Raw genomic sequence first — 27,021 nt, 5'->3', positions numbered from 1 at the left:
GGCCTCTGATGATCAGATCCTTTGTATATGAACAAGGGACAAAGCACAGCATTAAGATTTTGTAAAATAACCTAGAAAGATCTCACCTATATCTATATCTAAAACATTTTAGGTGTTGAACAAGTTTCCTTTACATAACTCAACGAAGATGTTTTCAAAAATTTTATCTTAAAATTTTTTCTATCATCAAATCATGTTTGACATATTCTAAAAGAACTGAAAAGTCAAAAATATTACTACCAGTTTACCTTTATATAAATCTAAGTTTTTTTATCAGTATGCCAAAAGCAACTTGCCCAGAGTTAGACACTTCATGGGTTAAGTCCTCCCCAAAACTACCTTCACTTTAGCCATCAGACATAGATTTGGAAGTCCCCATTGTTAGTGAACCTAAGTCCATTTATTCATCACTCAAAAGTGTCCAATGCATGGAGAACAGATTGTTAAAAGGAAAAAGATTTGTTTGTTAAGCCAGCAAAACCAAGAATGGTGGACTAGCATCCTGGAAAGACCCTCTTAACCTAACCCTGGTCCCAAGCTCTTTTTATCCCAAGGAGGAAATGATTGAGAAAATCTGATAACCCATAATCTCCCAGCTTGCATCAGTCTTGAAGGTGAAGGAAAGAACTCAGGAGAGTCTGGGGTAAAAACAATCCTGTGCTACTAGCTTGAAGGATTGAGAGCTGCATACTCAAGGTGGCACCACCTTTTTCTAGTAAAGGATCACCATAAGCTATGGCTACACTAGGGCGGTCACCACTTGTGACAAACTGGCTGGGTTTGGGGTGCCTCCACAGACCCCCTCAGGTTAGACAGTTTGCTAGAATAATTCAGAGAACTCTGAAAAACACAATAATTATGATTTCATTTTATTATAGCACAAGAATACAAATTGGAATAAGCCACATGGATAAGCACCCAGTGCAAGGCCTGGGAGGGCTCCAAAGTTGAAGCTTTCATTTTCGTGGATGCAGTACCCTCTTGGCACATCACTTTGTGACAATAAGGAGAATATTGCTAACCAGGACACTCACTGAACTTCAGAGTCCAGCTTTTGTTGAGGTTTTATGGAACAGGCACAACTGATCAAATAATTGGCCACATGGTTGAACTCAATCTCCAGGCTCCTTTCCTTCCCTAGAAGTTGAGCTGATATCATTAGGCTCAAAGTCCAAACCCTCTAAAACCGCATGATCAGCCTTTCTGTCTGAACTGCCCCTATTTCAGGTCATCTCATTAGCATAAACTAGAACTAAGGGCTCACTAGCATAAATTAATAGTTGGGGGTCTAAGGGACCTACGATAAATAACAAAGACATTCTAATCCTTCAAGAAACTCAAAAGATCCAGCATTTACCTTCCAGGAACCAGGTCTGGCAAATTCTTACATATAGTTTGTTCTTGCAAAAACATTTCATTGAAAACCTAAATTTTTATTGAGAATCTGCACAGTAAGGTAATGCGCTCTTACGGGCATTATTGTGTTTATGACAACAGTTTTGTAGAGGAAGGACAGTTATTCTTGTTTTTTCAATATAATAATTAAGGCAGAAAAAAATAATAAAGTGCTCCACTCATCCCAACTGGTATCTGACAGGTGTGACTCCCTCAGCACACCCAAATCAAGGAACTATTAGAGGTCCTCAAGTTAAAACGGCATTTGTTACTTCCACAATATAACCTCCTTGGGTGAACTTATGCACATGACATAGCATTGATAATTATCTAGATATATAGCATCAAGTTGGAGAGACAAAAGTTTAAATAACATTCGCAGAATTCGTTGCCCATGAAAGGAAGATTACCAAGGACACAGAGTGAGGACATCTTAGAAAATGGGGTGTGGGTCTGGCACCAAGGCACATGTCTACTGTAATCCCAGCGGCTCAGGAGGCTGAGACAAGAGGATCACAAGTTCAAAGCCAGTCTCAGCAAAAGCGAGGTGCTAAGCAACTCAGTGAGACCCTGTCTGTAAATAAAATACAAAATAGGACTGGGGATGTAGCTCTGTGGTTGAGTGCCCCTGAGTTCAATCCCTGATATCTCCCAAAAAAGAATGTGGGACACTTCTAACCTTGTTCTCAAAAGAACACCATTTTGGTTGCTACTAATGGATTTACTTCTTCTTTTACGGTTTTTGTTTTCTGTTCATAATAAAATTGTGTAACATCAAATCATATCCCAGGAAATTGCAATGTTATAGTTGTTGCCTTACAGATCATCTGGTCTAACACTGTACCAAAAAATAGAAGATGTACTAACATCCTCTTGCATCCATAAAAGCTCTTTATGTTAAGATATAACCTCTGTCTGTCCTTCTATTGATAATATTTATTAGAATAAATCTAATTTTTTACCACATAGCAACTTTTCAAACATTTGATAACTGTTTTTAGAAATAGCATGGTATAGTGGTACAAAGAATAGGTTCTGGAGTCAGACCGCCTCAATGTCAATATAGTCTGTTTCCATGTAACCAATGATAATATATAATTCACTTTGTGTTTTCCTAATTCAGTGATTAATGCTCATAGTAATTGCTCAGTCAAGATTGAAATCTATTCTACAAAGTCACCCTTGTTTTTTCATATTGCATGATTTCCTGATTTTTCAGTCTCAAAGCCCCTCCATCCATTAAACAAACAAGTTGCCTGTATCTTTCTTAGAATATGGTTTCCAAAATCAAACACAATACTCAATATAGGTACAAACAGGATAGATGTATAACTTTTATCAGCCTGGACACACAGACACACTGTCTCTCAGAATGTCAACAGAGATTGTGTTGATTTTTTCGGTAGTTACATCACACCATCAGGTCAATTAAAACGTGAAATGTTTTATTATTATTATTTTGCAGCTGTTTTGGGTTCAGCTCCACTCATCACAATGTTTTTTTCTAATTAAATGCAGGACTTTATCTTCTTCCTTAATAAATGTCAACCCATCAAACTAAATAACAGACATTTTGAAACTTGATTCTGTCACCCAGTGAATTACTAATCTTCTTTGCTAGCTTTGTGTTATCTGCAAATTTAGTAAGCAAGTCCCTAGACTTCTTCCAGGTAATTGATAAAATTGTTGAATTGGACAGGACTGAAAATAGAACCTTATGGAAAATTCCTACAGACCTCATTGCAAATTAATGACAATCAATTAATTCCCGTCTTTTGGTTGTAATCAGCTTCCAACTCACCTAATTACTCTCATTCAGCCCACACACTTCTCAATCATTCCCTAAATGACATCACAGGAGACTTTGTCATATATTTTTCTGGGATTGAAATATATCTGTGTTTGTGACAGTCCCTTTAGCCATCACAATATTGTTCCTCAAGAAAGGAAAGGAGGTTCATTTCAATAATCTGATTCTCGTGATCCTGTACTGGCTTGTAGTGACTAATTAGGATCCCTAAAAGAGAGTGACCCTTTGACAATAAATATCACTTTAGGGTAGGTCATTATCTCTCTAAGGTTGTTTCCTCTTAATGAAAAAAAAAAAAGGGACAAGGCTCTTTACTTTTTTCAGAAATGATAAAAGAATAACATTAAAGTATTTTAAAACTTCAATGCCAGACTTTTTAAATATAAAATTAAGTCATACATTAGAATGGCCCACTTAGCTTAAAACAGCCTATTCAATCAAACCACCAGCTCAATTTTTTAAACAGAACTGATCATAATGAAACCAACACTACAAGTCTATATTTAGGCACCCTACCCCCTCAGCATTCCATTTAGCATTTAGGATATTTTCAACCTTTAAGGATTTATGTCAGCTGAGCATGTCTGCCTGAGAGTGTGTGTGAGTGTTGGTGTAAGAGTGGAAAAGAAGATCAGCTATCACAGTCTCCCAGTCTCCAAGCTACATTAGTCATTTTTAGCACCATGATGGAGAATGGTGTGAATGCGGTAAATTCAAAAGATTTCTCAAAACTTGACTGTGCAGACAGATAACTGTTAGAGTGACATTTTCAGTACAAGTGAGAAAACTGATCCTTCTGGGATCTCTAACTCTGAGTGCTTTAAAGGAGAAGATACAAGACTAAACCCCATCCTCCTACACTAATCATTTCAGGAATAGTTTATCTAAAAGTAGCAATGCTAATATAGGGAGTGAAGAAGTCAGTCAAACTGCTTATTTCGACTGTATCCCATTAGCAGCAAGATCAATTTTCTTACACTCATGACTTCGAACTTACCTTTTGACAAAAATAACAAAATAGAACTCAGTGAAAAATGACATCTTAGTTATGGACATGCAGATGATGGAAGCATCCAAAGAAAAATGTTTAAAAGAAAAAGGATAATTGGGCAAAAATCAAGAGGTCAAGTTGTAGATCTCCTTGTCCCTCCTCCTTGGAATTCAGGAGAGGCACAAAGAATTTCGCTGTTTAATTCAAATAAAGAACATTTTAAATTAAAAATGAGATCTTTTAAAATGCTCATTTAACATCTGTGAGTATTAAGGCCAGTGACAGCCATGTCAGCGTGAATCACTGAGTCACTCTTGAAACAGAAATTTGCAGTTGCAGTTAACTTGAAAGAAGACAATATTTATGCATCTAGAAAAAAAATGAATTTCATGGGCCCATGCCTATTTTCTCAGAGAGATGTTTCTTCCAATTCAGATTTATCACTCAGGTCCAACTTCTTATGGGTTTTGAGACTGCAGATTTTTAGGTTCAGAGAAGAAAAGCAGTGGCCTGCTACCCAGTAACCCACATTGAGCCAGGAACATGCCTATTTGTTTGTCAACTGGCTCAGTGACAGCATTCCTGTAGCTAACTGGACAGGCCCCCATCAACTCCCACTGGCAAACTCTGCTTGTGACCATCAGTCAGAATTAGATGCAAAGTCTTCCACACACAATGACGTCATAGGCATGATGTTTTGGTATGTTGTATTTTGGCGTGACACTTTAAAATTCTTCAGAAAAAAAGAATGTATTCTATAAATCCAAAGCTCAGTTGTCCTGCTCAACTTTAATTCCTGGTCCAGACTGGGATGAGATGCTATGAAGCAGTACTCTGAGATTCTTCAGAGCCTCATGGACCCATGTCATTAGTAGAGCCTCCTTCTCTATATGGCAAATTTATAAGTCTAGGTAGCTTAGATACACCTGCATATTCACACTGAGTGCCTAGAAATGGTATTGAACATGAAACAAGAAGGATGTGTGGTATTTAGTGTGTTGAGCCTAGGTATGATATATTTCTGATAGAGAGCACATTTAACGAGGCCCAGAGATAGAGAATTGCTAGATGCATAAGGGGAAATCAGAGAAGGCTGATTTTTTTTTCCAGAAAAGGAGAGAATGCCATGAAGTCAAGTTGGGGAGTTAAAGAAAAAAATCATATGGAATGTCTAGTTTACAGGCATTTTTTTAAAATTTGAATGTAACAATAAATCATAAAAAACATTTTAGATGAGTGATATGTCCGATTGGTGTTTTAAGATCTGTGGAAGTAGTATAATTTGGAAGATAAAAAGAATGATTTGGGAGAAGCAAGAAGGGTGTAATTGAAGCAATTTAGTCAAATCTAAGTGATAAACTAGAGAGGGAAAAGGCATGTGGAGAGAAGTGAATGGGGATAAGCTCTATTTTAAAGGTAGAATAAAAAGTGCTTAGTGATGTTTTTTAAAATATTTTATTAGTTGTTGATGGACTTTTATTTGTTTATATGTGATGCTGAAAATCTAACCCAGTGCCTCATACATGCTAGGCAAGCACTCTACCATTGAGCCACAACCCCAGCCCCTTAGTGATGGTTTTGATTGTTAGGATGCAGTAGGATGCAGGAGGGAGGAGGTGGCACCAAAGAAGCATCTCAGCTGCCTTGAGTAACTCACTGGGTGGGCAAAGATTCCATTTACTAAATGAAGACTAGAAGAAGAATGGATTTTAAAATTTGTCACTCATTTACTTTTTCACATGCTAAGTTTGGCATAACCACAGAACATCTAAATAGAAATATCTGGAGCTCAGAAAAAAAGATCTTGATTAGATACATAAATATGGAAACCTTTGGCATAAAAATGAAATCATAAAATTAAATAAAATTTCCTAGTGTGGATATTAAGAATGAAGAAAAAAGAAGCCCAGGGCTTAGATCTGAAATGTTCAACATTAGAGACTGAATGGAGATGAAATAGCCTGGCAAAGAAAGACAGCAGCTGGGGAGAGGGCGTATCCTACATGTTACACACACACATATGTATATTTACATGAGTATGTGTGTGTGTGCACGCATGTGTGTATATATGCACATGATGCATTCACACAGATAATGTGTATGTGTGTGTACTAAATATAAAAGAAGATTGTTTCAAGCAGGGGATGGTACTTGTGTCAAAACTACTTGAAATCAAGTAGGATGAAGAAAGTGTCCATAAAATTTATCTACATCATGGTCACTGATAACTTTAATAGGAACCATTCAATGGTGAAATGGAAATGCAAAGATTGCAGTAGGCTGAACAATATCTAGTAGTAAGGAGATAAAGACATCATGTTCAAGTAACTCTTCTGAAGAACTTGGGGCTGCAGAAGACTTAAGAAATGAGTGGTAGTTAGAAAGGGATATGGGTAGGACTTCTGGATTTAGCAAATAAAAATAGAGGATGAGTGGTTAAATTTGAATTTAAGACAAACAGTGGAAGATTTTTTTTCAGTATTTAAACATGTACCATGCAATATTGGGAGCATATACAAAAAAACTATTTATGAAGTATTTAAGACATGCTAAATATGTTAATCCACAGTAACTCACTATTATTCTGAAATTCAAATGTAATTGGGAATCCTGTATTTTATCTGGGAACTTTATATGTGGGTTGAAGATACTTCTTTATTTTGGGGAGATGCCTGAGTGTATTTAACGGATGACAATACATGATATATATGGAGAAGTTCAAAATGCAGGTGAAAGAAGAGAGAACTGATGAAAGCAGGAACCTAAGAAAGTAGACAGGGAGTTTTGTTGGGAACCACCCAAGAGAGATTAATTTCTATCTTTTTCCTGCACTGAAACAGAAGACAACAGAGAAGATGGTACAAATGCAAAGAGATATGTAGTTCTAATACTGGGGAGAGGCTGGAGTCTCCCTTTGAAGCCCCCCAACCCCCACCTCCCTTTATGAATATGCAGTAATCTACCTGTGAGAGCAAAGGGGATGAGGATGAGGAGTGGGAGAGCAGAGAGTGATGGACTTGCTGAGAGCAAGAAAAGATGATTTAGAAACCAGGTGTCAAGATCACTGTCCATGTTGAAAGCCCAGTTGGTGTTGGTAATCATGAACAGTGATTCCAAACTACTAAAAGCATGATCACGCTCACTGATATTCAGGTGCTTGAGGCAAGCCAGAAAATGTCTTCTAGATTTTAAAATGACACAGGATAAAAGGCATGAACTCTACACTTGAATTAAAATCATTTGAGAAAAAAAGGCTATTTCCCTCCAAATATGCAAAAGATGAGAGAGGCTTTCTTCTAAAATTCTGAAATTAATAAGTCTTTGCTATTAACTAAGTAGAGTTGCAAATGAAGGACAGACTGTACTAACAAGCAGCTCCTAGGCAAAAAATCAATTTTAGTTCTGTCCATGAAATTATTCAAATTTAATATTTTACTATTTTAAATAACTCCACTTAAAGACTGATTTATTAATTCAGCCTACAAATACATATTGGGTTCCTACTATGTGCAAGCACTGACTAGATACTGAATTAATAATGCCAAGGCTGATGTTTAATTAACAAGAAGAACCTTATAGAAATATTTGACACTCAAATTAATATCAGATATATTCATTTGACTAATGCTATTACAATTACAGTTCATAGCTAATGGCATTATCGGGCTATTATCACAAAGCATTACCTCTCTTCTAAAACTCATTTCCATGATAATTCATTGAAATCATCATGAGAACACACTATCTTGATGGGTTTTTCCCTCCCAATGCTCTTCAAAAGAATGAACTCACCCTTACAAGAAAGCTTGTTATGGCAAATATCATCCACACTTGTTCTCTCTGCAGTTCAGGTGAACAATGCCTAGTGATTTCTGTCCAATTTTGAAAGACACAGTGTCCCTTCCTGGAAACAGCAACCTGACTGCATTTTTATCCACAATTCCCAAGAACTGAAAATGCAAATTGAAGTCGAAATGCAGACATTATGATCCAGAGCAAAGTATTGAGCATGTGTGGATCTAAGGCCCAAACTCAGCTCATCCACTCATTCAACAAATATTTATTCTGTCTCCTTTATATGACTTTAGGCAAACAGTTCAGCTGCTCTGTGCCTCTGTTTTGTTGTCTGTAAATTAAAGGTAATAATAACGTGAGTTCTTATTAGATAAATATGAAAAATTGGAGAAAAGTCAAGTTAGAATTCAGTTGTTAGGTATTATTTCCTTCAGGTATCATGAAAATTAATGTGTTTTAAAAATTAACTCAGGTAGGAGAGCTATGAATCTCAAATGAAGCATTTAAATCAGGTTACTGAAAGGAGGAAGGAAAGAAATTAACATTTATTAAGTGTCAGTTATATGCAGACCTTGCTATATGCATTTCACAAAGATATTATTTCATTAAATCGTCACAATTCTTTTGGGGTAGATACTTGTAGCCCCAATATATCGAAGAAGAGAATGAGCTCAGAAAGTTATATAAGTTGCCACAGTTATATAGCAATGGTGGGTTCCTGATTCCAAAGCTCTTTTTACTACCCTAGGTTTATTTCCCATGGTGCAGAAGTATATCCACCCTGGAGAATGACTAGTACTTCTTTGTAATTGCACACTTCTTTGCTCCCAAGCAAAAAGCAATAGTGAAGTGAAAGAGTGCTTAAAATAAAGCCGGATATAAAACCCATTTCAATTTTGTGTCAACAACTTTGTGCGTTTGCAAGGTTACCAGCTCCATGAAATTACTTTTTTAAAAAATCTAATGGGCCAGGTGTGATGGTGTATGACTGATCCCAGCTGCTCCGGAGGCTGAGGCAGGAGGATCAGAAGTTCAAAGCCAGCCTCAGCAACTAAGCGGGGTCCTAAGCAACTTAGCAAGATCCTGTCTCAAAATAAGATATTAAAATGGCTGGGGATGTGGCTCAATGCTTAAGCACCCTGGGTTCAATCTCTGGTTTTAAAAAATAATAATCTAGGGCTGGGGTTGTAGCCCAGCGGTAGAGCACTCACCTAGCATGTGCAAGGCCTTGGGTTCGATCCTCAGTGCCACATAAAAATAAATAAATAAAATAAAGGTATTGTGTCCAACTACAACTAAAACATAAATATTTAATAATAATAATAATAATAATAATGATAATAGATCTGTGAGAAATAGTTGCACATGTGTCCAGCTATCATTTGAAGATTTTCCAAGAGACATAATTTAAGATTTTTCTAAGTTATATTACATTCAAAATTAAATAGTAGTTAGTGAAAAGGAGGAAATATTGTATTTTCCTCAGAAAAAAAAAGGAGCAGAAATTTGTTTTGAATCAAAAATTAAACGGGACAGTCCTTAAAAGTATGCCATGCATACTTGAGGTTTTTGGTAAATCTGTGATTTATATAGAGTGGTGTCTCATTGATGTTAGTGAATCACTGATGTTAGGGTTGGTGGTAGGGGAAACCAACCCTCTTTGTTATTTCAAAATTAATCAGAAACGATTTTTGGAAGTCAAAGTTTTCCAGTATGTTTGATGAATTGACTTTAAATTTATTTTTTTGCTGTAAATGTAATATAGGCCTAAATATATCGAAATAACAAAAGGGGAGAGGGAAGACTTTGAAAAGATAAAGGCCAAATTATGATTTGGGTAAATTTTCTTTCAATATATTTCTATTTGTGTATGTGTGCATGTGTGTAGTAATTAAATTTATATTTGTGAAGATAGATTTTAAACTAAATCAGGGTCTACATAAATCCTGCTGAATGCTCATTCAACAAATTTGTATCAAGTCCCCACCTTTCATTCTTCCCTTAAATAATATTGTGAGCATACAGTCATGACCTTCAGAACTACAAGGGGAAAAAGGGTCTCTTTTGATAATTGTGTTGTATATATCATCACTCACACACACATACCCTATCCCTTCTTATGGAAAGTTTAGGTTGTTTCCAATTTTTCAATCTTATTATGTTACTTAGGTGAGCCTTTTTTGATATTGTCTTTAGGTACCTCACTTGTTTTTTCCTTAGGTTAATTATCCTAGCAATGGGATTATTCGTTCTGTGAGGATAATAATTTCAGATGATAGGGAAGTAAAGCAAAATTGTTTTCTTAAAGCCTGCATCAATTATGTTGCCATTTTGATGGAACACTTGTTCCAAGGTATTAGTTTCAGCTGAGCATGGTAATGTTTTGATCTTTGTCATCAAATTGGCAAAAATGATACTCTATTGTTACTTTAATTTGTATTCTTTAAAATGTATAATTGAAATTTTAATTTTTTTTAGAATATTTGTATCTTTTCTCTTTCGTGAAATACGTAGTCATGTCTTTTGCTCACTTTTCTTTTGGACTGTTCATGTTTTTTTCTTATGGTTTATATGTGTGTCTTATGTCATATTTATTGCTAGTAGTTTTCTGGTTTTGACTCAATATTGTAATTTTATAGACAAGTTTGTTTTACACAGGTTCTGCTGATATATGTCATCAAATCTGTCAATATTTTTCATTGTGATTAATTTTATTTCATTCATCACTGGTTGTGGAACTTTAATGGTTTAACATTTTAAATTTAATTTTCTTTTCCAAGTGAATTTCATTGTGATGTTAAAGCAAATAACTTGTTTTACAATGTAATTGGTATATATTGTGAAAAGTTGGTTACATCATAAATATCCCATAACTATAGAATGAATGGAATTAAATTAAGCAATTAGTAATATATCTTTTAACATGTTGTTCCTATGTTATCTTAGAACTATTTCAGGACTATTCTGTTCTATTCCCTTTAGCTGTCACCTGACTTTAGCTTAATATCATACTCCTTTTAATTATTATAATTTTATGATATATTCTGTATATGGTATTACTTTTTGAACTTTTTTATTGATTTAAAAAATGACAGCGAATGCATTATAATTCTTATTACGGGCATACAGCACAATTTTTCATATCCCTGGTTGTATATAAAGTATATTGACACCAATTCGTGTCTTCATACATGTACTTTGGATAATGATGTCTATCACATTCCACCATCCTTGCTAAACCCTTCCCCCTCCCATTCCCTCCCATCCCTCTGCCTTATCTAGAATTCATCTATTCCTCCCATGCTCCCCCACCCCACCCCACTATGAATCAGCCTCCGTATATCAGAGAAAACATTTGGCATTTGTTTTGGGGGGATTGGCTAACTTCACTTAGCATTATCTTCTCCAATGTCATCCATTTACCTGCAGATGCCATGACTTTATTCTCTTTTATTGCTGAGTAAAATTCAATTGTGTATATATGCCACATTTTTTTATCCATTCATCTATTGAAGGGCATCTAGGTTGGCTCCACAGTTTAGCTATTGTGAATTGTGATGGTGTAAACATTCATGTGGCTGTGTCTCTGTAGTATGCTGTTTTTAAATCTTTGGGGTATAAACCGAGAAGAGGGATAGCTGGGCCAAATGGTGTTACTAATCACAGTTCTCTTTATGGTTATTTTTCAATTATTGATACCACATTCTATCTGGTTTATACTTCCAGATGAATTTTAGAATTATTTTTATCAGTTTTACCCAAACTTATCTTGTTTCAATAAAATGAAAATAAAACTTTTTTTACTTTTTAAAAACTAAACTCTTTACAATATGTTGTGTGTGTGTGTGTGTGTGTGTGTCTCCTGTGTCTTTCTTTGAAGTAGTGGGGTTGGCACTCAAGACCTTTCTCATGCTAGGAAAGTGCTCTCCCACTGAGTTTTATTCCCCATCCACATGGCTTTATCATGTATTCAATATTCTTTTTATAATATTTTTCTTTAGTTGTAGATAGACACAATAACTTTATTTTATTTATTTATTTTTATGTGGTGCTGAGGATCGAAACCAGTCCTCATACGAGCTAGGCAAGGACTCTACCACTGAGCCACAACCCCAGCCCTTATTCAATATTCTTCAACTCAGTTCAATAAATTTTCCTTTTTTCATATGTATCTCAGAATTTCTTGTTGATAATATTGCAGAAATTTTATGATCTTTTTTTCTTTTGCAATTGGTGTTTCCCCTCACTACAATTTGCTGGGATTATCATTATCATATAGTAAAATTATTAATGTTCATGTATTCATCTGTACAAAAGTTTTTAAACTTTCTTATCAAATTTTAAGGGTATGTAAGTTGATCTCTTCAAGTTTTCAGCAAAATTTTCTCATATTTAAATAGATATAATTTTTATCCTTATTTCTAATATATTTTCCATATTTTATTGGTGCATTATAGTTATACATAATTGTGAGATTCCTTGTTACATATTTGTACACTCACACAATAGGACAATATAACTTAGCCAGTGTCATTCCCCAATATTTCATCTTTCCTTGCCCACCTCCTTCCTTATTACAATATTTCCTCTTCTGCTTTGTATCTCTATCAGGATTCAAAACTCCAGAACAGTCACATTTTATCTTCTTCAAGACCTTAATATGCATCTTTAGTATTTTTCTATGAAGTATATTGTAGATTTATAAAAGTATCCTAAAAGATGTGCTTTATCGTAAGAAATTTCTTGTTTTCTGAGATTTAAATAAGTTAAATTTTCTTGGAGGCTTCTTAATTAGCTCTTGAGATCACCTAATTGTTTTTATTATTGAATCTATCATTATTGTATGTTTAATTAATAGTTTTTCCAATATTAAATCATTGTTTTGTACATGCAAGGGGTAATACTTGGTAGCAATTATGATTCTTTTGCTGTGTTCTGGAAAAATCCAGATGAAATACCCAGTTTTTCCTTGAAACTTAAGAGATACAGTCAGGACCTAATGTCTCCTTGTTTTATTTTGAATTGATTAATAATAATTATATGTATTTAGAGAGTACAGTGATATTTTGATACATATAGACACAGTGGAATGATCAAATCGAGCTAAAGAACATATCCAGTACCTCACATACTTATTTTGTGTGTGTGTGTTAGGAACATTTAAAATTCCCTCTTATAGTTATTTTTAAATATTCAATTCATTATTATTAACTATAGTACCATGCTGTGCAACAGATCTTCAGAACTTACTCTTCCTGTCAAAATGAAATTCTACCCTTTGACCAACATGTCCATCTTTCTGTATCTTTCCGTCTCCCACTGAGCCTCTAGTAACCACCAGTCTATTCTCTGCTTCTGAGTTTGCCATTTTTAGATTCTATATGTAACTGAAATCATGGAATAATTGTCTTTCTATGACAGGTTTATTTTGCTTAATACAATATTATATCCTCAACCTTGTAGTTGCAAATATCAGAATTTTCTTAAGGCTAGATGGTATTGTGTTATGAATATGTAACACATTTTTTTTTAATTTGTTCATGGGCAGGTTAGTTGTTTTTGGGTCTTGGCTGTTACAAATAATGCAACAGTGAACGTGGGAGTACAGACATCTCTTAAACATACTAATATCAATTCCCTTAGCTATATTCACGGTAGTGAGATTTCTGGATCACTTAGTAATTCTATGTTTAGTGTTTTGAGGAACCCCCTTACAGTTTTCAGTAATGGCTGCACTTATTCACTTTCCCACCAACACAGCCTCACCAACCCTTATCTTTCATCTTTTTGGTAATAGCTGAATTAGTGACAAAATACCTGAGATAATCAACTTGTAAGGAGAAAAGGTTTGCTTTGTCTCAGGATTTCAGTCCACGGTCATTTGACTCCAGTGTTTTTGAGTCTGTGGCAAAGCATAGCATCCTAGTGGGAGCACATAGCATCCTAGTGGGAGCACATAACACAGGAGGCCTGTTAACCTCATGGCAGCTAGGAAGCAAAGAGAGAGAAGAAATCTGCTTGCCAATACCCCTTTTAATGCAAATGCCCCAGTGACCCACCTGCCCAAGGTTCTACCTATTCCCAATAGTGCCACTGGCTGGTAACCAGGCCTTCAAAACATGGAACTTTGGAGGACATTCGAGATCCAAACTATAGCAATAGCCATTTTAACACATCTGAAATGATATCGCCTATGGGCTTCAGTTTTCATCTTTCCTGATGTTGTGACAACAGGCCTTTTTTTTTTTTTTTTTTTTTTTTGTATCTGTTGGCGAGTGTATCTCTTGTGAGAAATATCTATCCTTTGCTTTCCCCCCACCCCGGGACCCTGGGGATCAAACTCAGGGCCTCACACATAGTAGGCAAGTATTCTACCACTGAGCTTCAATCCCAGCCTTTTAGCCCATTTTTTAAAAATTGAGTTATTCAGTTTTTTTTGTATTTCTGAGAATTTTGGAGTTCCTTATGTATTTTAAATATTAGCCCCTTATCCAACATAAGATTTGCAAATATTTTCTCCCAATCTGTGGATCTGTGGATTTGTATCTTCACTCTGCTAAGTTCTTTTTGTTTGCAGTTTTTCGTGTTCTTTGGCTGGTCAGAAGATTTTTTAGTACAATGAACCCATTTGTCTATTTTTGCTTTTATGCCTGTGCTTTTGGGGCCATATTCAAGATATTATTGTCCAGATCAGTATCACTGAAACAGCTTCCCTTCCCTTATTAATACAAGAAAACATAGGTTTCCTTGTATTAATCCTACGTTTCAGATCTTAGGTTTAAGTTTTAAATCCATTTCAAATTGATACGTTGTGGGTTAAGTCTGATTTCATTCTACAGCATGTGGTTACTCAGTTTTCCCAGAACCACTTGTTGAGGACTGTCCTTTTTCTACTGCACGTTCTTGATACCTTTATTAAAAACCAGTTGGTTGTAAATGTGCAGGTTTGTGGGCTCTGTTTCTGGGCTCTGTTGGTCTATGTGTCTGTTTTTATGCCAGTACCTTATATTTGGATTACTTTAACTTTGTGGTATATTTAGAACAAAGCCTCTAGCTTTGTTCTTGCTCAAGTATGCTTTAGCTATTTGGAGTCTTGTGGTTCCATATGAATTTTAGGATTTTTCACTTCAGTGAAAAAAATACCATTGGAATTATGATGATACACATCTTTTGTCAACAGACTTTCTTTTTTTTTTTTTATCCCCCAGTACTGGGGGTTGAACCTAGGGATACGCTACCCCAGCCCTTTAATTTTTGTTTTTATTTTGAGACAGAGTCTCCCTAAGTTGCCTAGGTTTATATCAAACTTGTGATCCTCCTTTCCTCACTCTCTTTAATAACTGTGATTTACAGGCATGTGCCATTGTTCCTGACCTAATGTCTCATTTGAAGATCATTCTTTATGACTTTTCCTCATTATTATTGGCTATTAAGTATTTTCATTTCTTCTTGACTTAATTTTGGCAATAAATATTTTCACAAATAATCACTCCATTTCCATAATATTTGACACTAATATTGCATATTCATAACCAAACCTTGTTGTTTCCTCTGTATTTTTTTGTCGTGTATCTGATTGGATTTTTCAGTTTTATGTATTTTGTTATATTTTCTTTCAATGAATCAGTAGCTCTTAGAACTATTAAATCTATTTTAATATATTGATTTGTTTCTCTCATGTTTATTTCCTTCCTCTTACTTTCTTTAGATCTATAATATTTATTTTTCAATTTTTAATCTTAAATATTTAGTTTAATTCATCATTATTCTTACTTTAAAAATGAAAACCTGAGCTGGGTACGGTGACACATGCCTATAATCTCAGTGACTATGGAGGCTAAACCAGGAACATAGCAAGTTTGAAGCCAACCTGGGCAACTTAGTGTGACCCTGTCTCAAAATAAGAAAATAAAAAAGGCTGGACATTTAACTCAATGGTAGAGCAACCCTGGGCTCCATCCTCAATACCACAATAAATAAATAAGAAAACTTATGTGCCTTTAAATGTGTATCTGAGCAAAATTTGCGTCTCTAAATTTGTAAATCTAGTTTTCTCATTTTCTAACTACTTTGTGATTATAGATCTTATTTATACTTAACCAATTTGTTATTGGAGAGCAATATCTTCAATTTCCAGGAGCTTTTGTTTGCTATTGAATTATTTCAGATTTTATGAAAGGGTATATTCTTTATACTAAACAATGTTGTGCTCTTTAAACTTTTATCAATCACATTATTCTGATTTTCCATGTTATTAGCTATTTTCCTGTTCCACCAAAAAACTGACAAGTGTGATATAACTATTCATAAGAATTGCTTTTCTATTCTATCCTATATTTCCAAAAGATTTTGTTTTGTTTTCATTACTTAAGATATGTCCATTAACAAATCTTTAATTCAGATTGTGCTTTATATCAATATAAAAAGTTCCCTGGGATCCCTTTGAATTGTTTTCCCTTTGAATTAAACTTTACCTGAAAGCTATAGGAGGTGGACCTAGTTAGAGAAAAAGGTTACTGGAGGTGTGCCTTGGAAGGATATAAGGGTATATCTTCTTCCTGGCCCTGTCCTTCTCTCTCTCTCTCCCCTCCCCCCTTATGTACCTCCTGCTTCTAGCTGCCATGAGCTGACAGCTTTCCTCTGCCACACCTGTCTACACTTTTCCTCTGACCACAGGCCCAGAGCAATGGAGCCATCTGACCGAGGACTGGAATATCTTAAGGCTATAAGCCAAAAATAAATCTTTCCACCTTAAATTTACTTTCTCTGGAATTCTGACACAGCAATGAAAACATACTAGTTTGTTTTTCCTTCTTTTTCTTATGAGTTCCTCTTCCTTACCATTTTTAGTATTATTTTAACTTTGCCATTCTGTGCTAGGGTTGTTTCTTGTAAGCAGCGATAATTATATGTATTATAGTCATTTTTATTTCCCATATTGGTCTTGTTTCTATTTACTCCTCTTCAAAAGGAGAGATTTACTGAGGCCAAGTTTATCAATTGGAAGTGTGTCTAGATATTTTTGTTGGTCTACAGTGAATGTGTGCCACTAAAGCCCAAGTTACTGTAGCAACTAGATTGCTTGGCTGAAGTGAGAAGTCTAACCATAGCACCTTCAGGTTCCCTAACACTGCTCAGATAGAATGATTGTAGACTACAGTGTCAAGCATTACTGGCTATCTTATCCACCCAGAATTCATACCTACATTTTAATTCTGAGTATAAAACCTCCTTGATGGAGTATACCCTGCCTGTCTTCTGTTCTCATTGCTTCTTGTCCTGTGGTTTCATGGGAGTTGCTCTCCCTGATATAGAAATATTTGGTACTGGGTAGTGGTGTAGAGGAAGAGCTAGGACTGTTCCTTCCTCCTTTCCCTCAGGAAAGAAAAAAATCAGTAATTATGCACCAGAGTCATGCCTACTAATATTCTTTCTAGAAGTGACCTTGATTTCTGTGGTGGGAGCATACTCTGGTCACCTCCTATTAGTCCACTTGATAAGGAAGGCACTCCCCACTGCTCCCCAAATAGGATGAGGTGGCTGAAAACATACTTCTGAACTGGACATAAGTGAATTACAGCAGTTTACTGGTCATATATACTCACATTAAGGGAGAAGAGGGTACAGCTTGCCATGCAGGATCACATGGGGGTGGTGCCCAGCAATAGTGTGAACAAGCAGGGTGTATAGGGTGCATAGGGTTTTGCAGTAACAAAGGGATGTGGTGAGCCCTGATTCTTGCAGGAGGACGTGATTGGTTTGTTTGAATAATCTTGAGGGCTGGCAGGGAAGTGAAATCTGTCAGCTTGTGGCCTAGGTAAACTGCAGCTGATGTGGCTAAGAGGGGAACTAATCATGTGGGAACTTTTCTTTCTGGATGGGGAGCATATGTAACGAGAACTGGGAAACACACAGTTAGGCCTTTGGGGCTCTGTGAGGCTGAGACACTCAAAGCAGAACATGAAATTTATGGCCTTGAATATAGGGCATACAATCGGAGAAGAATACAATGTATTTCCCTTTCATATTAGCACGTCATGTTTTTTTCAGTAACATAGCATGTGTGGGCCTCCATGTATGTATGTTTCTCAATCCAGTTTTAACAACTGTAAATGTAATGTAAATTTCTCCAAAGCCCACACAGTTAGTTGAAAGTGAGTCCCAGGATTTATATTGTATTGTACTGGGTGTTTAAGAAAGAACTTGGGTAAAGCTATTTCAAAGACTGCCACCCGGACATTTTTAACTGTGGAGCTAAGAAAAGTCATAACAATGGAAATTCCCTTAGTAAGGGACTATCACAGGACCTTTGTTGTAAGGGCGGGAAGATGAGGGCTCTGCTGCTTAATACCTCGCTTTACCTTTCTGTGAGTCAGTCTATAAAAAAAAAGGACTGCTTTAGAGGATTCTATGGTCTGTTTATTACTAAAATGGCCATATAAGTTAAAATAAATAGAAACATTTTAGTTTTATTTAGTCTAATGCTCCAGAGTATTAGTATCATGTCCCTTTATAATTAATTTCTTCTCTTAAGCAACTTGGAATGTCCACTTCCTTGCGCATGGAAATTTCTAAAAAGTGATTTTCAATGAACACATAGATAAAGCTGAGTAAGTGCTATTTGGGGGAATTCTGAACAATGCTCTGCTATCTCAACAGTCTAACACTCATTACAAACTAGCAGTTTACATTATTAACACGGAACTAGGGATTGCTGTGAGCATTGATGAATGAGCCACCAGACCCTTATGTGGGCCCTTCTTTCTCATGCTGTCCCTTTCCTGTCCTCAAGAGCGGTGTTCTAGAAAGTTGAGTTAGTCTCATTCAAGACCTGAAGTCTTTGTCTCCTTTTGCAAGGATGCTCCTGGTTTCAATCAGCTACTAGAAATGTCAGATGAAAAATGGCACAAATGTGAATTACGACAATAAAAGTTTATAAGCTACTAAAATAAAGTTATAGTACCTAAGAGCTGAGTCAACTGACAATGTTAAATGGAACATTTTACAACCAGTCCTGAGATAATGATAAAAAAAAAAAAAGGCACACAGAACATGAGGAAAGATCCGACAGAAAGCGAGCCCAAGATCGGGCTCTGATTATCTGATTTTTGTGTGAGCTACCTCTAAAAGGGATGGGGTAGGGTGGTGATAATCTAAGTGTATGGAGTGCATTCACTGTGACCAACCCTTGGCAACCATCATCTCTTCTACTTCTCATAGCAACTCATCAAAGGAGGTATTGGTGTCATCATTTTAGGAGAAACTGAGGCTCAAATGGTTCAGTTACTTGCTCAGTAACAAAACTGCCCAATAATAGAAGCAAGATGTGACTTCAAAATCTGTTGCCTGAGACCTCATTTTATACCCCATATTCCTCTTCACACAGATAATATCCATATAGGTAAAGCCAAGCTCTAAGAAATCTCTGTCCATCTTGCTGTTAGTGTTTGTCCCATGCTATTAATTCAAACAATGGTTCTCTTTACTGTGGAGTTCACCATGTAAGTTAGCTCTGTAGACAGTGTCAGGTTATAGCTAAATAAGTAAAGAATATGGAACCAGAGTGAACACCAGCACTACCAAGACAGCTGAACACTGAAAATGATATCAAACAAGGAATACAAGAGCATTATCAGGAATTTGAATAGGTGATATGGCAGTCTTCATTTTATTTCCTAAATAACTCCTCTCGAAAAGTGTTTTGTGTATATCTTTAAATTTCTACCACCTTTCTCTAACCTTGCTAGCATTATATCCTTCTGTCCTGTCACCCCACATTTCATATACCAAGTCACAGTGCTTCTATTTGTGCTTGCCACGGTGTCCCCCCAATGACAGACGCAAGAGTGTTGGCATGCCAGTGGATCTGGTATTGTCTCCTGAAGGGCTGGTATTTGCTGTAATTGCACACTCTTAGAAATATTATGTTTTACCTTTAAAGATCTTACAAAATTTATATTCTTCTCCCTCATCTGACTTTGTTATATTATAAAGATAGTCTTTTCAATTACTTATTATGGACCAAAATTCATGCTCCAAGAAGAATTAATGTCATGTTAATTCTGAAGCTTCACATACTCTGTGCAAACTCCTCTAACTCTAGCCAGAGAAACACGGTGATAAAATGGTATAATCGCATGACATGCAAAGTGCTGATGTGAAATGAAAAGGACAGAAATATGATTGGGATATTAATTCAAGAGAAAAAGAAAATAGGACTATTTGAATAGGCTTAGCAGGATAGTTTAGTTCTTCTTGAAAATAAGTGGAATGTTATCTCACCTTATCTTGACCTCTACTCCAACTCTCCCCATTTAAGTGCAACCAAATATTTGGTTCCAAATATTTGTGCATGCGCGCACGCACACAGGCACACACACAAGAGCCACCCAATATCCAATACACAGATATATAGGGAAACACTCAAACTGCTCATTTAAACACCAGATGAAGGTATCATGTCAACACAGCAATAAAACCATAAATTTCCTTTGTAATGGCACCCAAATTAATAAAATGGGGAGTAGAACTTGCATAATAGCTCTAAACTCAGTACCAACTTTTATTTATGGGTCCAAGATTATAATGGACACAAGCTAATTTTCATGGTTGATCCACAATAATGGTCATTGGGAAGTTAAATGACAGAAGAGAAACAGCTTTAAATGGGAAATGGCACAATTAATCACAGCTGTCGTGCTTATGCACTTGCTGGCTATCAACCTTGAACAGAGCATTTAACTCAAATCCCACTCAAACGTTTGCACTGTCAAGGGAAAGACCAAGAAACAATGGCCTCTCAATTACTATAGTGCAAGTAGCAATCCACAACCCATTTGCCAAAGATGGCACTGAAGGTCCAACCTTTTAGGCACTGACTGTTTGTTGTGGTCCCGGACTCCCCTTCCTCACCCATTGTAGGAGCTTTTCCTTTAAAAAGGCAACAAAATGCCAAAATGTTGGCATTTCAGTGTTCAAGGTTGACCTGTTTCTGCTCTCCTAATGCATAATTTTTTAAAAAAAAAATATTCCACCCATTCAGAACTATAATTGAATTAAGATCTCTCAGTAAGGATAGAGTTTGTACTTAAACATTCTATAATATTATATATCTGTAGTATAGTTGTTAATACTCGATGTCATTGCTATTTCTGAAATATTGCTTTAAATTAAGTGCTGCATATGTAATATATATAATATATTAAATAGTAATATATCAGAAACCACTGATGATATGTTGAGTGTGTATACAGATAGATGTAGATATAGATATGGAAAGAAAATTATAACAATGGTTCAAATCAATAGTCAATATTTAGAAGCAAACTAAAGCAATTGCCTTGAATCCTGAATAAGTTTGTATATACTCAATTTGACCTCATAAGCAAGAGTGGATACTTTATTTGGGGGTATTAAATTGAAGAAATTATTTATTGAGTCAAAAGAAAATCTCCATGTCAATCAGCAATTTGAAGTAATTTGACATAGGTACATTGCATTATAAAATAATCCGGGATTTATCTAAGTTGTTAAAATAATGTAACACCTATCATCTACCTGCATTATCTCACTTGTCTAACAATTAGCAAATGCAACAGACTCTCTAATCATGAAAATTTTTTTCATTCATTCAATACATATTTACCAAACAATTGACATGTGCCAGACACTGCTCTAGATACTGAAAATATAAGGATAAATAAGACAAACATGCTTCCTACAAATTAATAGCATAATCAGGATTACCTTCCAAACCCAGGGTTTTGTTTTTTACCTCAAAATATTTGGGGTGCTTTGCTTATCATTTTACTGTTAATTACAGAATTAAATGAATGTTGACAATAAAGTCTTAGATGAGCTTTTTGCTTTGTAGATATTATTGAAGCGAATAAAGCTCTATGAATTGTGGAATGATAAAATATTCACAGAAACGTACAACTCTGCAGTTGAATAACAATTACATTTGTTCCAAACAGGCAATTGGTTTCCAAACACATTAAACAAAGGCAATTTAGAAAACTTCTTCTTCTTGCTGGCATCATTAACATTGTTGAACGTCCTGGGATTCTGGAGTGTTTCGCAAAGGTAAGTAAGTGTGTGGTAAGATGAACAATTTCTGAGTCCATGAAATATTAGTCCAGGAACCATCAGTGAGCCAATGGGAGTCCAGTAGGCCATCCATGGACATATCAGCACATTACAGAAATTTAACAGATTGTTCAGAGCAAGAAATTTCACTTTAGACTTCACTTTCCCACCGATCCTCCTAATAAAATAGTGCTTTACTCAATTCTAAAAACACATTATAAAATAAGACTTTGTTCTTCATTACATAGTAACACTTTAAAATTAGAAATAATCATATTGATAATAAGAATGAATAAATCATTACCATTAAAAGCAAATTTTATTAAACAAATAGCTAGAAATCTAATGATGCTTGAGATTTGGATCCCATTCAGGCCTTTAAATCAGCAGTGACCATTTCAAGGTCAATTGGAAATGGTGCAAAAATTCCTTAGCCAGTCACCTGAGACCATTCAGTGACTGCATTTGTATCATCTACCATCCGGTCATTGTCATTCCATATCCCACATATTCTTGGATGACTGTGTACTCTCTAACCTCTCTGGGTGTCTGTTTTCACACATGTAAAATAGAAACAATAATATCAATCGCTTCCGGGTTTTAGGGAAATGAATTTTGTAAATGGGTTAAGCACAATGTCTACCATATAGCAGGAACTAAGCACTTTCCTTACTTTCCTCCATTTCTCTATTGAGTCATAAATTATCTCATTTGTCATCACTTCTCTCTTGCCTAAATCCTTCATTCCTAAATTTCTTTTGGAACATTAGCTTCATGGAGGTAGTATAGTCAACCGAGTGATGCAAAGCCAGTAAGGGAATGAATGCTCATAGAATGACGCCCATGCTCCTGCTCTCATGGAGCTCATGGTCCAGGGTGAGAGGTACTTAAACCCCATGCAAGGTGTAATGGGCAGCAAAACTAAAAGCCTAAGGCTCCCTAGATTTCTGCATTTCTTACCCTCCAAAGTATATGAGTTCTCAAATTGTTCTTCCATAATATATAATTTCCCCAAGTGCCAGTCTCATTTTTAGATTGAAAATGAAATCAGAGAATCTGAGGGTTACAGAAAGATCTGACAGGAATTTCCTCAGATTTGCAGCAAACCAGATTCAGTAATGGAAACTGAAATTGAAGGCAAAGTCTCTTTCCTCTTCATCCACCATCTCCAAACTCATTAGGAATGTCCATCTGTCAACTCACACAAATCTGCACTGTTTCTCAAATTCTCATTCTTTACCCTTCTCTACGATTTGACCTTGTCTTCCATGAAGTGGTTTAGACGGTGGTTTCCAGGGTCAGCTTAGTTAGATTCACTTCCACAACTTATCAGCTGTATGAACTTCAGGAACTGTTTAACCTTTCTAAGCCTGGGCTTCTTTGTTTGTAAAATAGAAACAGAAAGGATAGTAATTGGTCCATACAGCTGTTATGTAAAATGTTAGCAATAATAATAATAATAGTCTCAGACTTAGCCTTGTGGTCCCCTCTTCCTCCTTTTTATTCTTCTCCTAGACCTATACTGAGGTGTGACCAAGAGGACCATGATTTTGAACTCAGTTCAGATAGAACTTGCACTGAATCAGAATCTATTAGCCCAGGGATTTACTCATTCATTCATGCATTCAACCAACATGATAAGTGTTCCATGTATCAGAAATAGAGTTAGACCAATTAGTACAAGCCTACATGAAGCTAACATGAGTGCTCAAATTAAAATATTCAAGTGTGATTATTCAACAGACGAATTCCTGGAAGGATTTAGAGATGGAGAAGGAGATAAGAATAAAAATATGCCAGGCACTGGAGATTGGAGGAACCAAAGTTAAAGTATTAAGTAATAATGTAGAGTTTATTCAAAAATAAATCTAATTCTTTCAAGATCGCCTCCATCTCCTGTCTATTTTCTTTTCTCCTACCTATTTTTAGGGAAGAGATGGGGGTGGGGTGGGGTTAAAAGAGAGAAGAAGAAGAGGAGGAGGAGGAGAGGAGAGGGAGGGGAGGAGGGGAGAAAGTAGAAAACAAAGAATGAAGGACAATTAATTTTCCATGTATCAAGCATATGGTGTCTTAGCATGCTATATACATACAAACAACTTCATTTAATTTCCAACACCTCCCTGTCACATAGATCTTACCACTGTGTAAATACAAAAACTAAAATGCAAAGACAAGTAATCAAAATTACCACATTCTCATACTGTTCAGTTGAACATTTTTATGCATTTTAGTATGAGAGATAATATGTAAGAGAACAAATCTATGAATATTATCTGTATATTTTATTTAAAAAACAATTATGACCCTTCTAGAAGTTAACCAGTATGTTTGTGCATTAACATGCTATGCATTAATATTAATAAAGTAACTCAAACACAAATTTGGTTGTCTCCAAAGCCCATTCTCCTATACTCCTAAGGGTATAGGAACTCCTTCTAAGTACCAGACAAGAGTGACAACCCCTAACTCTTGTCTGTTAGGGGAAAACTAGTCCCTTTAATTAAAGTAACTACACTCATTACCACTTGTTGATTAGCAGCCCCACAGGAAAAGAATGGATGTTGCACAAGAAGAAAGGAGAATGCAGAAAATTTGGCTCCAAAGAGTAATAGGTAGAACCAACTATGTCAGTGTGAAAGCATACACTTCCCTGGGGACCTATTGGCCATTGTGATTGGACAGACCAAGTCAGAAGTTAGCCAAGAGCCCTACGGAATGGAAGGGGGTGAGATGAGTGTCCACAGTGAGGAGGACGTGGTTCCAACTTATTTCTATACTATTATTGTCAAGCACTAATGAATCAGAGGATGCAAAGAATGAGGAGATTCACCACGTCCCAGGGACAGTATTATTGAAACATGTTGTTTATAAGTCAGGATTGATCTCAGGACACTTCCTATCACAATCCAATTTTTATCAAATTCAAAGATTTACCTGTTCAGAGCCAGGTAATTGGCAAATCTATCAAAAACAGAGCAGTCCTACTGAAGTTAGTGAATTCATTACGAAACAACATCCTTACTAATATGCAGGTGACCTTAGGTCTGTATTAGTACCAAAAGGTGCTCCTCCCACAAATATCCATGGGATACAAACCTAGTGTTAATCCTAAAACCCAAGTAAGTTTGTCGGGGTCACTGGGACATCACCTCAAATCCCCAACAGAATACAGTTAGAAATTATCCATGAATGTCAGGCCAGAATTACCTCTTACATGAACCAAAACCAAAGACAAAGAGAATAACAGCCTCTGGCCTCCTGCTCTCTATATTAGAGTTCTCTTCAATCACATCTGATACAGTGCAGTGGTAACATGTCATACTTGAAGCTAGCCTGTTTGGGGGTGAAGGAATGAAGCAGATAAAATGTCTTTTCCCTGCTGAAAAGTAATATTAGGTAAATATACTTAACGTGCTTAATGTAAAAATGTATCCCATATTGGATGCTAAAATAAAAATAAAGGTGTTTGGGGGCAAGGGCAAGAGAGCATTGATTTTTATAACAATGCCACTGTCCCTCCAGTGTTGTAAAATGCATCTAAAGGGGCTATTGTTGCACTTATTTTGTCAATAATAACAAGTAATTATCTGTGCATAACCTGTAACAATTATTGAAAGCAACATAAATCAGAGAGAAATAATCAGAGTTATTCAGGTGGTATTCGTTCTCCTGAAGTTATTTTTAGCAATATATTGAGAAGGAAACAAAAGTACAATTAGCTTTTGAAACCTTCTCGTATCGATCTTCTGTTTGGTCTTGGTCTTGGTAATCCTATGTATATTTGATAAAATTGAACTTCTAGATTATATTTCTTTGTTTCTTAGATAAATATTTATTGAACATCAGCAGCATATTAAGTCCTGGTCTAGGCACTAGGAATACAGTGGGCAATATTAGATAATTTTGGAACCAGCATGCCATAGAAAAAGTTCAGGATTTAAAATAATCAAGTAATGGTTTTAAAGCCTGACTCTGCCTACTACTGTTTATATAAACCCTAAAAAATCTAGTTAGCCCTAAGAACTCCAGTTTTCCAATCTGTGATGTGGGGATGATTCCATACCTCCCTGGCATGGTGTCTGGTATTTACAAGACATTCAGGAAAGGCAAGGAGTTGAGGGTGGAAGAGTGAACATTCTAGAAATATAGTCATGGATCCCTTATTTGCCAATGGTCTAAAATAGTCAAATAGTCTCAACACCATATTTACAAGTCCTCAGTGCATCTCATAAGTCTTTATGGGTGCAGGCAACTTTTTCCCTTGCCGCAAAATGTTAAATGCCAGATCCAGAAGGTCAACAGGGTTCCACAGTCTCACTGGCAGCATTGAAGGGACTCAGTGCAGGTTATAAGAGAGAACCACCTAAAGATCCTTATGAGAGCCTTAACGTGTACTAAAACTCCTCCTGCCATTTTATAAAAAGACTGTTCTGGTGAACAGCACTCTTAAATAATCATCCCGTTGTGCCAGTATCTACGAACCCGTCATAAAAGGTAGACAAGCACAGGAGGAAAGCAAATGATTTATCAAGTCATCTACATCTGGTCCTAAGAAAAGCTTTCTTTCTTTCTTTTTTAGGTATTGTAATCTAAATCATTTTAATGCCCAGAACATCAGTGGAAGTAATCTTGAAGAAACACTTCTCCTCCATGAAAAGTCTCTGAAATTTTATGGCAGCACACAGGAAATTTCTTCAAGTATTGATCTTTGGGAGACAGCCCTATGAAACTGTATTTGACTCTACCTGTCTTATGAACACAGTATTTGTTGTTTTTTTCTTCAGTTGAACATTTGTATGCATTTTAGTATGAGAGATAATATGTAGGAGAACAAATCTATGAATATTATCTGTGTACTTTATTTAAAAAACAATTATGACCCTTCTAGAAGTTAACCAGTATGCTTGTGCATTAACATGCTATGCATTAATATTAATAAAGT

General features: G+C 35.9%; 1 protein-coding gene across 1 annotated transcript in view; it reads left to right on the top strand.

Annotated features, from left to right (window-relative positions):
• Slc15a5 (solute carrier family 15 member 5) overlaps positions 1 to 26,806 on the top strand; it is an 88,703-nt gene extending 61,897 nt beyond the window's left edge. The window contains exons 8-9 of the mRNA XM_076852706.1: positions 21,968 to 22,076; positions 26,659 to 26,806. Of these exons, the coding sequence (XP_076708821.1) occupies positions 21,968 to 22,076; positions 26,659 to 26,806 (257 nt within the window). The remainder of the gene's footprint in view (positions 1 to 21,967; positions 22,077 to 26,658) is intronic.
• Positions 26,807 to 27,021: the final 215 nt, after the last annotated feature.

Source organism: Callospermophilus lateralis, chromosome 4 (assembly GCF_048772815.1).
Source record: "Callospermophilus lateralis isolate mCalLat2 chromosome 4, mCalLat2.hap1, whole genome shotgun sequence".
Classification (NCBI taxonomy): domain Eukaryota; kingdom Metazoa; phylum Chordata; class Mammalia; order Rodentia; family Sciuridae; genus Callospermophilus; species Callospermophilus lateralis.
Note: the sequence above shows the minus strand (reverse complement) of the source record. Positions and strands in the feature narration are given on the sequence as shown.